Here is a 14,716-nt window from a genome sequence, read left to right as displayed (position 1 = left end):
GTGCATATTTATATTATCTTGTTACATATTTTCTCTGTTCTGTTTGAGTCAGTAATTTTAGTTACAAGAATGATGTAAATTTTTCTTCTGTAACTAGTATTACACAGGGTAACAGAAGCTGTTCTGGCTCGACTCTTTGTAGATTATTAATGGAGGGTAATGGAGACCTTTTTTAAATCACCTCAATGTAAAAGTTTTTTCTTCGCCGATTACCATCAGAATTCCCTCAACCTTATCAATATGCTGAATGCTCCCAATAGTCAGGGTAAGCAGGGGATTCAGAACCTATCATTTGAACTAACTTGAGCACTAGTTTCAACACACCTGGTACTTAATATAGTTAGATCAACCTTATTAAAGGAATACAGTACAGCTGCACATGGATATCTGATTTGGTCATTTATACTAGGCTTTGAGTAAGGCTGTGACCATTTTCCTATCCCTCTTCGGAAAAATTTCAGATTGCTTTTGTAGACCTCATAGTAACTGAATTGCTGTGTGTTCGCATATGTAAAAGTTGCATTGGCTCTTCAGAAAGCAAATTATCTTAGTTCCCCCTTGACTGTTGTTGCACGTCTAATTGTATTTCCAACATTGGGGTTGGATAACGATGGAGCGGGAGAAAAGCTGCTACATTCAGTACATTTTGCTGCTAATATTGGGTTGTTTCTATCAAGGACATGCTAGCGTTTTATCCTGCCTATGTGTAAATGCCCCGAGCTGTGTACGGCTTCCACCACTTTCCTTGGGTTAAAATATTTTTCACTCAAGAAAGCTGTTCCTGATGTTCAGCCTGAAACTTTTTTCTCTACTACATGCTGTTAATCCTAGCCCTCTCATCCTAAATTCGTCTCCTCCTTTTTGGGTGATTATCTCTTAAATTTTTGTTCCTACCATATTGTAGCTTAGATGAGGTGATAGAAAGTTAACTATTTAGCTATCAATCCTCTTCTCTGAACTCAACTTGTTACTTATGACTGATTTCACTCTAATAGATTCTAGACCCATAGCTATTATGTCCTTGCTCTGTGACATGTCTATTTGTTTATGCAGCCTAGAAATGCATTGACTTTTAGCTGTCATATCGAATTGTAGTCTTCTGTCAATTTGCTGTATTGTTTTATCCCGAGGTGTCTCAATATTACTCATTTGTTTTCCCCCCATATGTATATTGACTTTCATTTTCTCAAGTTATAGAGATGTTTCTAGTGGAGTATACCATACAAAGACAAATATTTCAGAAGTTCCTAAATCAATATAACTTCTGTTTGTAGGAGGTGATCTTAACTGGTCTGCAAAGAAAAGGGAAAAACTGCAAAAGCTAGCTGCAGCTGAGTAAGTATATAAAGCTGAGAATTGGTGTCCTTTCAAAAGCTTTATTAACTTGGAAATCTTTTTTTTTTTTTAAACATACACATAGTATATTGCAAAATAAATTGACTACAAAGGTGTGGTTAAGGGGAGACTGTCAAAAGTCTAGAATGGAACTATCAGGAATTAATGAGGCAAGAATAACTTTACTACAGTAGAAATACTCTTCACAACTTCATTCTGCAAAAAGTTGAAGCCAACTGGAGTTGAAGATGCTCAGCAACTATGAAAAAGAGGCCATCTACCGGTATCTAAAGTTGGGTGCCCAAGGTTTGCACTGTAGTGAGTGTTGACGTTATCCTTTTTAAAATACACAACTATTTGCAATTGTCTATTTGAGAGACGGGGTGGGGATATCTTTTATTGGACCAACTCCTGTCAAAATTTAGTCTGCTGTGTGGATCGTGGCTTTCTCCATCTCTGAATTACATGCTCCTGCCTCCTGTTATTGAGTAAAGCAAAAGCTGGCTTATGTCCACTGCCCAGGCATCATATCTTGCTGGTCCTTATATTATATATACATACCTTATATTAAAGAAGAAAATAGAGTTCCTTCCAGCTGAATGAAAGTTCTAAGGCCTGGCCTGCACTAGGAAATAATCTTTTGTATAAGTACATCATTCAGGGAGGTGAAAGAAAACACTACCCTGTGTGACTGCAGATAAACTGGCTTAACCCCCAGAGAATACTCCTGCCGACCTAGCTACTGCCTGTTGGGGAGCTAGAGCACCTATGCCAACAGGAGAATCCTTACCATTGTCATAGGTCATGTTTCCACTGAAATGAGTGTAGACAAGCCCAAGTATATTTAATAATAAAAAAAAAAAGACTAGCACTTCCTACTTCTGAACTAAAACTGCTTGCTGGTGACCTTTTTATGTAGGTGTGACTAGTTAAGAAAAGACAAGTAGCATGTTGTCATTCTTTAGTCATGCTTTTGGGTCATGGCATACCTCTTAATTGCCATTGCAGAAGTAAAATATAGAGCAGAGTATATCTGGGGCCACTTATGAGTCAAGTAAGATTATCTGGGCTTAAAATCAGAAGCAAGACAAATGAAGACTCTGATTTTTTTCAAAATAGGATCCTAAAGTTAGGCTTCTAAAGCCATATATAGAAACAGGCGCATAAATATGGTGTTAGAAGCCTAATAATGTAAAGAGTGCTCACAGCCTCCACTGCCCTTCAGGTTACTGAAGAGTTGAGCTTAAGGGTCCTATTTCTGAAAATCTTGGCTTTTAGTTGTGAATGGGAAGCTATCAAAACACTACTGTAATTCGTATCCATTCTTATCTAGTGCAATGGACATTGACAAGTCTCCTCCTAGTTATTAGGCAAAAAAGTGGACATAATTGCTTCCTGTCAAGACACAGGATTTATTTCAAGTTTATTTTTACTGTCACTGACATCTGAGTTTCAGGGAAGGTAACTTCCCTAACTTAAGGATTTCAACTGAAGGTATGTTGACACACAAACGGCACTGCTGCTGCGGTGCAGCTGTAGCTATGGTAATGCTTCAGTGAAGACACTACCAATGCTGATGGGAGAGTCTCTCCTGATGGTATAGGTACTTCAGCTCCCCAAGAGGCAGTAGCTAGGTTGACAGGAGAAGTCTCCCATTGACCTAGCACTGTCTACACCACAGGCTTAACTGTGTCTCTTGGGTGTGGATTTTTCACATGCTTGAGCAATGTAGTTATACTGACCTAATGTCCTGGTGTAGACTAGGACTTAGTAGTGTGTGACCAAAAGGGCATTAACAACACTACAGTGAAGGTGAAGTTGAACTTTGATATATAACATAAACTTGTTTAGGGTTTAATTGTACAAATGTAGAAATCCAGCATGGCTGGAAAATACAACCCACTTGTAAACACCAAAAAAACCCAACCAAAAAACAAGCTGACTGCTTTTTAGATAGGTTTTCCCTAAAAACTTAGTCAGTCTAGTGTCTTGTTTAGAAGGACATAAGACTAAAATCTCTTTGAGTTCAATTCCTGGCTCAACCACAGACTTCCTGTGTAATCTTGAACAAGTTACTCAATTCCTCAGCTATAAAATGGGGTGGTTAATACTTCCTTGTCTCAGGGGTGTTGCGAGGATAAAATCTAGTAATGACTAAGGTGTTTAGATAATATGGAGATGACTATAGAAGTAAATATAACTGGCTTTAGGGTGAGGCACATTTTTGAAGCAGACACTTAAAGGATGGGACAGTTAAAGCTATAATGTCCATTCTTTCGGTTTGAGAGAGAGAGAGAGAGAGATATTACACAAAGATAAATTATCTTTAAAGACATTTCACAATGTTTAATTATGTGTTCTGTATTAATGTTTTAATGTCATGATAAACTAGTCAACAGAAATTGAGGTTAGCTAGGTATTATGAAGACTTCATTCAGATAACTTACAAGTGAACCAGATGAATATTTTTTTTGTTGTTAACAGTAAAACACCTTTACTTTCTCAGTGCTGCTGCTGAGGTATCTAGATGTATGTTACAGAAATTAACTTACACAAACACAAGCATTGTAGTTTAGGCAGAAGACAATTTATTGTAAGTGCTAAAATGTGAGGTGCTAAACTTGCATATGTAATCTGTCTGTAGTGAATTGCAGATAGACTCTTTTTTTTAACTGCAGTGGCTACAGAACTAAATTTAGTTTTTCTGTAAAGTGAAAGATAGAAGATTTCTGTATGTATTGTCTGTATATAAAAACAATTTTACAACATCTTCCACACCCGTGACTTCAGAATGAAATCTCCCAACCAAAACCATCTCTCCCACAGTGGCTGGTGGGGGGTGGTTTCATACTGGCATGTGGCAAACTTGGCTTGGGTTTCTGTTCCCAGCCTGTGGGGTGGCACTACAGAGATGGGAAGAGGACATCTAGGATCCCACTTCAGCAATGTAAATTGTTCAAACCTGATGAAAACTGGGTTCCAAAAGATAGTGGCTAAGATGTGAAGCTTCTTTGGGTGGCAAAGGAGCAGAAGAAGAGGTTATGTAAGGCTCTTGTCAGGATGTGGAGCCCATTCTGTCTCACTAGAAGCAGATACATATTTTTACTTGACTTGCCAATTTTTCTGGTCAATGTAAGATGTGTGCAGTGTTTGATAAAGCACCCTGAATGTCAGGGTTCCTTGTAGCATGTTTTCAATAATTCTCACTACAATGTTTTTTGCAGAAAAGAAATTTGAATAGCAAATATCATCCAGAAGTGGGGAGCATTTGATCAGCAACTTACCAACTTGAAGAATTTATAGTGTATTTAGAGCTCGATGCTTAGCACTGGACAATACAGTTGATTGGAAAACATACTAACATGCCGAGGATTTTACAGTAAACTATTTTATGATGACACTTATGCTTTTGTAACAATTTTTAATAGTTACCAAACATTCATCTTTCTCAGAGCAGTTACACTGTGTTGGGTCATAGCATTTTAAACTGAACTGAAGTTTCATGTAATTGCAAAATGTTTCCTTTTCAACCTGAAGCAAACATTCTTGCAATATAAACTAGATCAAGTATCTCACTTACAGGAGCAGCACTTAAGTAGTGTCACTTTGGTTGGTGTCCAGAGTTTTTGCCTGATAATGGTTTGAAGGAATTATTTGACTTGTATTTTGTGTACTGAAAAGATCATTGCCTTCTAAAACTTGTTAAAGGTCTCGGTTAACGTGGCTTTTGGCACATTCTTCATGCAAAACACTATCACATGTAGCAGTAAAACACAATTCAGTCTTCCAAGACTTTTTTACTCTTTATGGAAAGGGCTCAAGTTGAAACTAAGTGGGAGTGGGGAGCTGTCTCTAGCAAGTACTGTATGGCCAAATACTGGATCTTTAATCTGTGATAAAACCAAATCCTGATTGCTATTAACTCTGTAAGACTGCTGAGCAGTCTCTCTTTAGTAAGGTTTTTTGTCATTTCTCTTTTTTGTGCTATAATCTTAAAATATTTTAAGGGATCAAATCTTGTTTAACTGATAAAGGCATTGTCTGAATTTTGTTTAAAAAATGAGTCAGCATGTTGTAACTTTCCAATAAAGTTCTAAATGCTAAATAAAACAATTGCAGAAAATAGTCTGTTTTTCTTGAATATCAAATTAGTGTGGCTTGCCAAATGTTTGTCTATTAGGTTTTTGTTAACCTGCAGTTTTACACCTATAAACCGTTAGTTACTAGAAGCAAAATTAACAAAATCAGATGAACAGAGATTCTGGTTTGTGCATCTCTTAATTTAATCCATTTTGTTTTACAGAGCAGAAAGTCGAGAGAAACTCAGACGTCAAAACGAAGATGACTTGGCCAAATTACAGCCAAAGAATGACTTTAGTTTAAGGAATAGGTATCTCTCCAAACTAGGAGCTCAGGTATTAGTAGCAAAGCAGTTTTTCCCTACAGAAGACAGTGCAATAAAAAACAAACCAAAAAAAATCTCTCTAATGTGTGTCTTCACATAGGCAGTATATTGGTTTTTATGAAAGATCTAAATTTATCCCATTGCTATTAGAAATGAATCTTGCCTACAATTTAAAAAAAATAAAAACCAAACTGAAGGGGTAGAATAAATCAATAGTTTTAATTTGAGAGACAGATAAGCTGAAGAATAGGTATCAATAAGGTTCATCATTCTTGCAAACTTTTTTTTGCAGCTGCCCGATAATTATGCTTCCAACTTACCTGCATTGGCACACAGAAGTGTGCTGAAATAGCATCACTTTGCACAAGTTTGTCAAGAGATGGAAGTGCTCTGAAGTTTATGCAGACAGAAACTTGCTCTTCCTAGTCAAGAACTGCACGTAGAACAAAAGCAGAATAATGCACCATGTTCTACATTTGAATCCACATGCTGTCATCAGCAACCACCTTACCTTAAAAAATGTAGTGTCAATAAGTGGCTCCTTTTGTAATGTGAAACATTAGTTCAGGTTTGAAGCATTAGTTCAGGTTTGAAGCATTAGGTGAGGTTTGACTTCTGTGTGCCATACAAAACCAAATCTGAAACTTTAAAAGCCTTGGGAAACAATAGCCTGTTAGCCATTCTACATATTATTGATGTAGGCCTTAGTCTGGTCATACTACATTTTATGCTGGACGACCTTGTTAACTTCCTGCAATAATTCAGTTTTACTTTCTTTCACTATGGAAAATGTAACAGTAGATATAGGACTGCCTTTTTACATTCTGTCAAATTGAGATTTTTACAAAAACTTGGCTGTTCTATTTATTTAAAAAAACCTCACAGTATATTCATTAAAACCAGACTTGGAAGTTGCACTAGTACATGGTGATGGTGTTAATGAAAGCTGAGCTTTTTTCCTGTGGAAATAACACGATACAGTTTTTATAACTATCAAATTGTAAACTGTAATATGTAACTGTCAATCAGTGTAATATTTATACAAATGTAGTGTGGAGTATCTACTAGTTTTAATGTTATCTGCAATGAAAAAAATGGCTTTAGGACAAACTTTTTCCCAAAGATGTGTGGACTCCTATGCTTGCAACGTAAGCAGAACTGGACCCTAAAATCTCATACAACATGTGTATATTTCTTGCTAAGTGGCTAGTAGAACACTAAAAAAGTAGACTAACTTTGACTGAATTTTCAGTTTTTTAAAGTGTGGTCTTAATCTGAGCTAAACTATTATTCTCTGACCTTTATTGCTTAAAATTTGTCTTAACTGCACAGGGAAGCCAGTATTTTTTTCTAATAGCTTGTTACCCTAACAGTTGTATTAATTTAATAAATCAGAAATAACTTGAGGAATGTTGACATTTATATCTGGAACTCATGGTTCTATTAAGAATTTTGTATATGCAAATATACTCCTTTTTTTTTAACTGAGTTACTTTTCTATGACTTTTTCAGTATTCTACAAACTTTATCAAAGATAGTATTATAATTGTGTAGAACTGCCATAGTCTGGCCTCATGAAATCTATCCGGGAATATCAGTATAAAACTTGGTGCTTTTATGTGTTACTGTTGAAGATTTCATTTACACATGGTAGTGCTAAGCTGTTTTGTTTGGTTTTTTTTTTACTATGCTATCTTCAGGAAGAAAGCAGCATAAACTATCCATGGATGGATGATGTACAGTTGATTTGCTTATAGACGCTGATCTTTTATAGTAAATAAAACTAAATGGATAGGGCCACTTGGCTCTGTGTTTAATGCTTAATTGTTTTTTAAGCAGTGCTGTATAGTGGTCAGTGCACATGACTGCTGTCATCTGTGGAGGGAGGGCTTCAGGAAAGGATAACTTGAGGAAAGTTATGCAGTTGGTAGTCGAGGAGGGTAGAGCTGTGTTCTTCCTCTAAAGAAAGAAACAAGGTATTCTTGTTTTGGCCTCCCTCTTCCCCCCTCCCCCCCCCCCCTCCAAAAAAAAAAAAAATCTGGATCTCATGGCTCTCTGCTGTCCATGGCAGTACTGTACTGGTGGAGCATGGGCCAAGAAATAATTTCACAAATGACAAGGTAATCTGTACAAATGTGTATGTTAATATTGGCATCCTGTGCAAATTCCCTCTGGTCTTAAACATTTGCTGTATTTAAATGGTGGGTGAATTGATCAGTATGCAGAGGTCTTAATCCTCATGGGGTATGTCTACAGTGCAATCAAGTGTGATTGCAGCTAGGGTAAGCACACCCATGCTAGCTATTATCTAAGCTACAAATAGTAAAGAAATGGCAGGTTTCAGCCTGGGCTGCACCAGCCCCCTGGACACTTCATCACATTGCTAACCTGTGCTGAAGCCCAGGCCACTGGGTCTTAACTGTTATGCTAGTTAGCTTTAGGTCTGCATACCTGTGCCAGCTTTAGATGCAGTCATGCCTTCAACTGTGGCGTGGACATGCCAATAGAGTGCTCTCATGCACTATGTAATGTTGCCTCAACTCAAAACTCCAACTTTCTCATTTCTGTTCTTAGTTCAATGGCTTTTTCTGACCTTCCTATATCACTTTATAATGGAGCATTCGTGCATATGGCTTCTGTATCCCTCATTCAACAGTGGTAAACACTGTTAGGGAGCTTAGCGTAGAGATCTCAGCCTGCTTAGTACCATAACAAGCACAGCATTAAATATCCTTTCAACCTTTTATTAAGCTACAAGGGGAAAAAGGAAAAGCCATTTAAGTGTTTTCATTTTAACATCTCTTGTTCCCTTCAGCTGGAGAGGTGTGTGTGTGTGTGTGTGTTGTTGTTTTTTTTTAAAGAGAGAACTCCTTGTTTGACAGTCTCTTAAATGGTAGTAACTATCCTTTTTTTTGTGGAAAAAGTAGTCAGTTGAGATGGGCTGGAACTGTTAAAGTCTGATCCCAGTTCCTAGAAGATGTACAAAAGGGGGAGAGAAAACAGCAGAGAGTGAATGCAGTTTGTTTCTGATGATCACTCTCACTTGCAACCTCACTGCTGAAAAATGTAGGCACAGCACTCAGTCTTACCAGCCACTTTTGAGACCTGACAACATTCTGTGTGATTCTCTTTAGGGCATTGCGCTTTGCTTTGCTTCTGGTCAAAGGCTTACAGCAGTGTTGTAGAGCAGACTAGGATGGCTAAGCCAAACTTATTAAAGGGATTGGAAAGACCCAATAAACTGGGGAAGGAAGAGGACAGTGAGTGGTGTGTGCTAGTCTGACATCCCCATTGGTGTTCAGGATTGAGCTGGTGGAGGTGGTTGTCACCTGGGTCCCTATGGTCTGGGCAGGATCTCTCTCAGGATCAGGATGGAGAAAGGTCCAGGAGACCTAGGGGTAGGGGTGGTGGTAACAGCCATGATGGTGAAGCTTATTCCTTCCCCTATTTTTCAGTCAGCCAGTGTAGCAGTACCCTGCTTTCTCTCTCCAAAGTCTCTGAGGACCACAAAAAGGCAAGCTACGCAGGCGTCACTAACTACTCACATTTTTGTCCAAAAATTAGGCCTTCCTTGTTTACCAGGGATGATCTTAACACAGTAGAAATTATATCAGTAGACCCTTTCATTTGGACTAATTCCGTCTTTCCATATTTTTGCATCTTGTCCCATGAACATGTATTATAGGTTGTGATCTCTCATTCACATTCACTCACTTTTTACAGCTGAGTTCACAATTAGGCTAATTTTGTAGGCCCAGTTATCACAACATACCTCACATGCTGGCTGAAGCACAAGTGCTTCAACCCTTTCATATGATCTTGTTCCAGCTACAATTTGATGCCTTTGTCAGCAAAGGCAAGGGGCTTTCATCTTCCCTCTCTCAAGGTGGCCAGAGTCCAGCAGCTGCAACAAATGAATGGGCTTCAGCCCTTTGCCACTGAGAAGAATTATTACAGTCAGCAAGTGCTGTTGGGGTGTACTTTGGCAGTATTTGTATCTATGTAGTTTAAAATTCCTTGGAATGATTTGGTTTTTTTTCTTTTGGGTTGTGGGGGTGCGGAGACTGTTGTGATCATCTAGTCTAACCTCCTGTATAACCTGGCCATAGGACTTTACTTCCTGTTTGAACTTGAGCTGAAAGGTTCTGTATAAATGAAAACAGTTGTATTTCTGCATACATATTTACTTTAGATTTTTTTTTCTCTCAAGAGCAAAGGCTATGTTGGTGGCATGTAACTGTTCATAGAAATTATTTTCGTGTACTAAGGCCTTTTTTAGTACATGGACTTCCCTCAAAGCTGCAGTGCTGCACTTGAACAGTTATTAGTGAAGAGGCACACTTGTTTATAATGCCGGTGCAAGGCTATATAGAAGAGCTAACATGGTAAAGAAATACCTTACTAAATGTGTTTTACAATGTTCTTTACTATGTCCCCAAACAGTCTTTGTTGCTATTGCATAATGCAAGTTTAATTCAAACAAAATAATTGGTGAGCTACAATTTCTAATAGAAGTGTTTATAAAAGTCTCCACTCCTACTTTTTTTTTCCTTAGGACAGGTCAGATTGTACAGCTCTTACTCCTGCTGTCCAACCTTGTTTTTCTAGGTGCAACCCTTCCTTCCTTTTTGATAAAAGGGGCCCTACTTTCCACTGGGGGATGTTCTGTTTGTCCTTTCTTCCTCAGTTGCTTTTATCATTAGATATGGGTTAGAATATTGCCATAGCCTCTTATCTGATTTCTAAGTAGTTTACTAATATTTACAAATTAAATGTCTACCCCCTATTTACAGATCCATAAGCAAATTTATGTGCCGAGTTGGGAGGAATTTTCAGATTTGCTGAGTTCCAGTTCTCTGTGTACTCATCTCTAAACTTCTCCCTAATTGGTAATATTACTAACCGAAATCCCATTTCGACTAGAAACTGCACTCCAGTGGGTGGTATAACAGTGTCAATGCATGACAAAAGCCAGTCCCAGGCTTCACTGAATATTTTATATAGTGTATCATGTAAACATATTAAAAATCAATGTTTGATACGATTAGACAAATATTCTGTCACTATTTAAACACATTTTCATATTTTAGAAGTATACTATTTCAAACATTCAAATAATATTGAGTCGCTGGCTCCCTGGGAAAGTTGGGAAATCAAACTTCAGCCTGGCAGGCTAATCTGCCCGTGTCTTGTATCTTTCTTGAGTGTTTCCGACTTCGTAGTGCTCTCCAAATACGGGAACTCCTCACTTAGTCGTCCCGGTTAATGTTGTTTCAATGTTAAGTTGCTGATCAATTAGGGAACATACTCATTTACAGTTGTGAAATGCTCCCTTCTAATGTTGTTTGGCAGTTGCCTGTTTTGTCCACTGCTTGCAGGAAGAGCAGCCTGTTGAGGCTAGCTGGTGGGTGGTTGGAACCAGGGTGGACCAGCAGCCCCCCTATCAGCGCCCCACTCCACTAAGTTCACTGTGCAGCAGCTGTCTCTCCCCCTACTGCCATGTGCTGCTCCTGTTTTCTGCCTTGGAGCTGCTCCCAGAGACACCTGCTTGCTGTGTGGGGGGAGGGGGGGAAGAGGGGGGCTAATGTCAGGGTTTCTCCCCCTCCCCTTCCCCCCTGCTCCTGCACCCTGCTTACCCCATCTTCCATAGAGCAGGGGGGACACACAACCAACAGAGGGAGCTTCTAGGTAGTATCTGTGGGTCTCAAGTCTCAGCAAGCTGATTTAATTAACAAGGCAGTGTACTTAAGCCTGGGATCAGCTAGCTAAAGGGGAAATGCCCATTTTTTTTCTCTCATACACAGGTTGTGTCTCTCTGCACGCTCTCTCCTTTCCTGCTGCCTTGTAGCGTGTTGTGAGAATTAACCCTTGAGGGCTCAAGTCAATTGCTAGTTCATTTAGCAGTAAGGCATTCCCTGGGAAATATCCCACCCTCTGACTCCTCCACCTCAACCAAGCTTCACAATTCTCATCACTGTGTACCAGTATTAAATTGTTTAAAACATATGGGTGTGTGTGTGTGTGTATATAAGTCTTTTGTCTGGTGAACCTAACCCCCTCATTTACACTAATTCTTATGGGGAAATTGGATTTGCTTAACATCGTTTCGCTTAAAGCTGCATTTTTCAGGAACATAACTACAACATTAAGTGAGGAGTTCCTGTAGAAGAGTCTGCCAGCAGTTATCTATAAGCATTGGTCAGTATGCGTAATGCTATGTGAGGGGTTTTCTGGAAAGACGGTGCTAGTGAAAGTGCTTGCCATCCGCTGAGAATTAGAAGCCTTTAATCACAATAGGAATAACAGTAAAGACTTCTTTACACTTAACTTTGTACTTTAGCCTTGAAGTGTGCCTCTAGCAGTAAGAAGCTATTTCAACCGCTAGGCCCTTTCAATCATTGGCCTCTGTGGAAAATGCCAAGAGTGGTGATTTTGTTTGATAGAGACACCATCTACCAGGAGCTGGACTGAGACCAACTCCCTGGAACCCCTAAAGGGCTGTCAGTAACTCCAGGTTGCTTCCAACCTGGGCTCAATTTGAATAAGCATATTGGAGATTAAAGGCTCCACATCCCCTTGCTGATCCTGAGTCATTCAGTTCCTAAACACTGGAGAAAAAGAAATAGTAACATTTTAAAGTGTTTCCTTATTCAATAGCTCAATCCAGACACTAATAGTCTAACATAGTTGGTCTCCTAATTATGGGAAACCCCTTGATCTTAATTTCAAATTCCATGAGTAATGTAAGAATACATGCAATTCCCCCAGAGAGTTCAAGTAAGCACATTTCAAAAGATGTTTATTAGATAGGTGTTTTGGTAAATGTGGGTGTGTTGATAGAGAGGATGAGGATATGGAAAGGAGATATTTTCAGTAGCTGACTTGTTGACTGGTTGAGTAACTTGCTCAAATTGTGTTTTTCAGTTCTGCTGGCCATATTATTCTGTTTTAACATTGTCAGGTGAATAGGTGTCTTTTTTTTTTTAAATTCCTTAAATCTAAACAAGAGGGGAAACTACTACTAATGTTAAAATTCAAACTGATAGCCTTGCGTAAGTCTTGTTCTCTGTTTTGGTGGGACACTTTTCGTTCCATAACGGATGTGCTGTTCAGAGTCAAACATACAACTCCTAATTGTGTCTGTTGTGGGACAAAAAGTCTGTTATGATATATGGAATGTCGTATGTTATGGGTGCTACTGGCTAATGAAATCTTACTGCAATATGCTTATTCGGTTTCTCTTCCATCTGTGATGGACAAACAGGATGTTGGGCTGAGGGCACTGTACAAGCTTATCACTGTTTTGTTTCCCACTAAGGATCCCTATAAGGGTCCCCTCATACCAGGCACTGTACAAATGAATAAAACAAAGTTTGTCCCTATCCCAGAGAGGTCACAATCTAACTTTTAGCCATGCTTCAAGCTTTTTTTGGTGACTTGGTTATTGCATAGAGCTGTCTTTGCAATAGGGCATTGAAGAGTTTGGAAACAAGACTTTAATTGCTGCACATGCTGTACAGTGTATGTCACTAACTTGCAATTATATGAAACTTCAATATACAAAATCCTCTTTTTAGGGGAACTGCTTTTCAGGGACAACATCCAACTGGAAATAGAGCAACAATCTCTGGCCAAGACATTGGCCAGATTTTTGGTCTAATATTATCAGTTCCATGGTGCTCTATAGAGTAGTGAGTCTCAACATTTCCAGACTACTGTAGCCCTTTCAGGAGTCCGATTTGATTTGTCCTGTGTGCGGCAAGTTTCACCTCACTTAAAAACTACTTATTTACAAAATCAGACATAAAAGTTCAAAAGTATCACAGTACCCTAAATTGCTTGCTTTCTCATTTTGTCTATTAAATTTTACTTTGTACGGACTGCGCTAGGCCTTTTATGTAGCCTGTTGTAAAAAACCAGGCAAATATCTAAATGACTTGATATACCCCTTGGAAAACCTCTGCATACCTCCAGGGGGCACACAGACCCCTTGTTGAGAACCACTGCTGTACAGCTCTTGTGCTTTCTGCCTATTCATCCAACTAAGTGTGACTTTTTTTTTTTAAGTCAGTAGCATTCCAGTGGCGGCTGGAGCTTTTTTTTAGAAGGCTGACAATAGTTCTTACAAAACTATAGTAATGTAGGGCTGGAAGGGACCTCAAGAGATCACCTACTTTTCTTCCCCACTCCACGTGCTGAAGCAGGATCCAAGTATAACTAGATCATCCTGACCGGTGTTTATCTGAGCTGTTCTTAAAAAATCCAGTAACAGATTCCACAGCCTCCCTACATAACCTGTTCTGGTGCTTAACTATCCTATAGTGCTTTTCATCTCAAAACACTTGTGTATCAAGATTCTAATGAAAGAACACTAAAAAAAGTTAAATAATGAAAATCTACTAAATTAGCCAGAATCGTCTCTGAAAAGATGGCCATTCTCTGTAGTAGTAGGCACAGTCACTGAAACAGCAACAGGGATTCCTGAAAATGGCTTTGGAAATGTAGTGTATAATCAGCTTTAAAATTGTATGAACTGTTATGTGACAAATGACTGGAAGCTCTACCTCTTGATTTCAATGTGAGTCTTTCTCAGCTATACTTATTCCTCTCCATATGTGTATATGGCTTCCCTTTCTGTTGGGAAAAGAATAGTGAGTAGTGGAGATCTGGGGTTTGTTTTGGGAGGTGGTGCAGTTTAGTTTTATTTCTCAACTGCTGCTGTTGTTTGACATGAAATGCTAACAACTTGTCTTCTAGTCCTTTGTAAAATATTTAGTCTTCCCTCCTAGCCTCTTTTCCAAAGCTTGTCTCAGCATTATGGGAATTGCTATTATACAGTATCTCTTTTATCAGTGCAGGTGAGTGTTTTACAGCTCCTCAAAGGCGCTCATGCAATAATTTAAACTGCTAAAGTCTCTCTTCTTTGGAGTAAATCTGCCATGAAGGGAAGTTCTCAGAGCTCACTTTCCTCAGGCT

The 14,716-nt window shown here is 38.8% G+C and overlaps 1 protein-coding gene across 2 annotated transcripts in view; it reads left to right on the top strand.

Moving 5' to 3' along the window:
• MFSD1 (major facilitator superfamily domain containing 1) overlaps nucleotides 1–6,610 on the top strand; it is a 29,787-nt gene extending 23,177 nt beyond the window's left edge. The window contains exons 15-17 of one of the 2 annotated variants that reach the window (XM_039488472.1): nucleotides 1,275–1,335; nucleotides 5,639–5,750; nucleotides 6,033–6,610. In XM_039488472.1, coding sequence (XP_039344406.1) covers nucleotides 1,275–1,335; nucleotides 5,639–5,750; nucleotides 6,033–6,092 — 233 coding nt within the window. In that variant the 3' untranslated portion in view covers nucleotides 6,093–6,610. Of the gene's footprint in view, nucleotides 1–1,274; nucleotides 1,336–4,559; nucleotides 5,459–5,638; nucleotides 5,751–6,032 lie in introns of those variants that run through there. The other variant, XM_039488473.1, reaches the window with a different exon arrangement.
• Nucleotides 6,611–14,716: the final 8,106 nt, after the last annotated feature.

This window comes from Mauremys reevesii, linkage group 9 (genome assembly GCF_016161935.1).
Source record: "Mauremys reevesii isolate NIE-2019 linkage group 9, ASM1616193v1, whole genome shotgun sequence".
Taxonomy (NCBI): Eukaryota; Metazoa; Chordata; order Testudines; family Geoemydidae; genus Mauremys; species Mauremys reevesii.
This window is presented reverse-complemented; position numbering and strand designations above follow the sequence as displayed.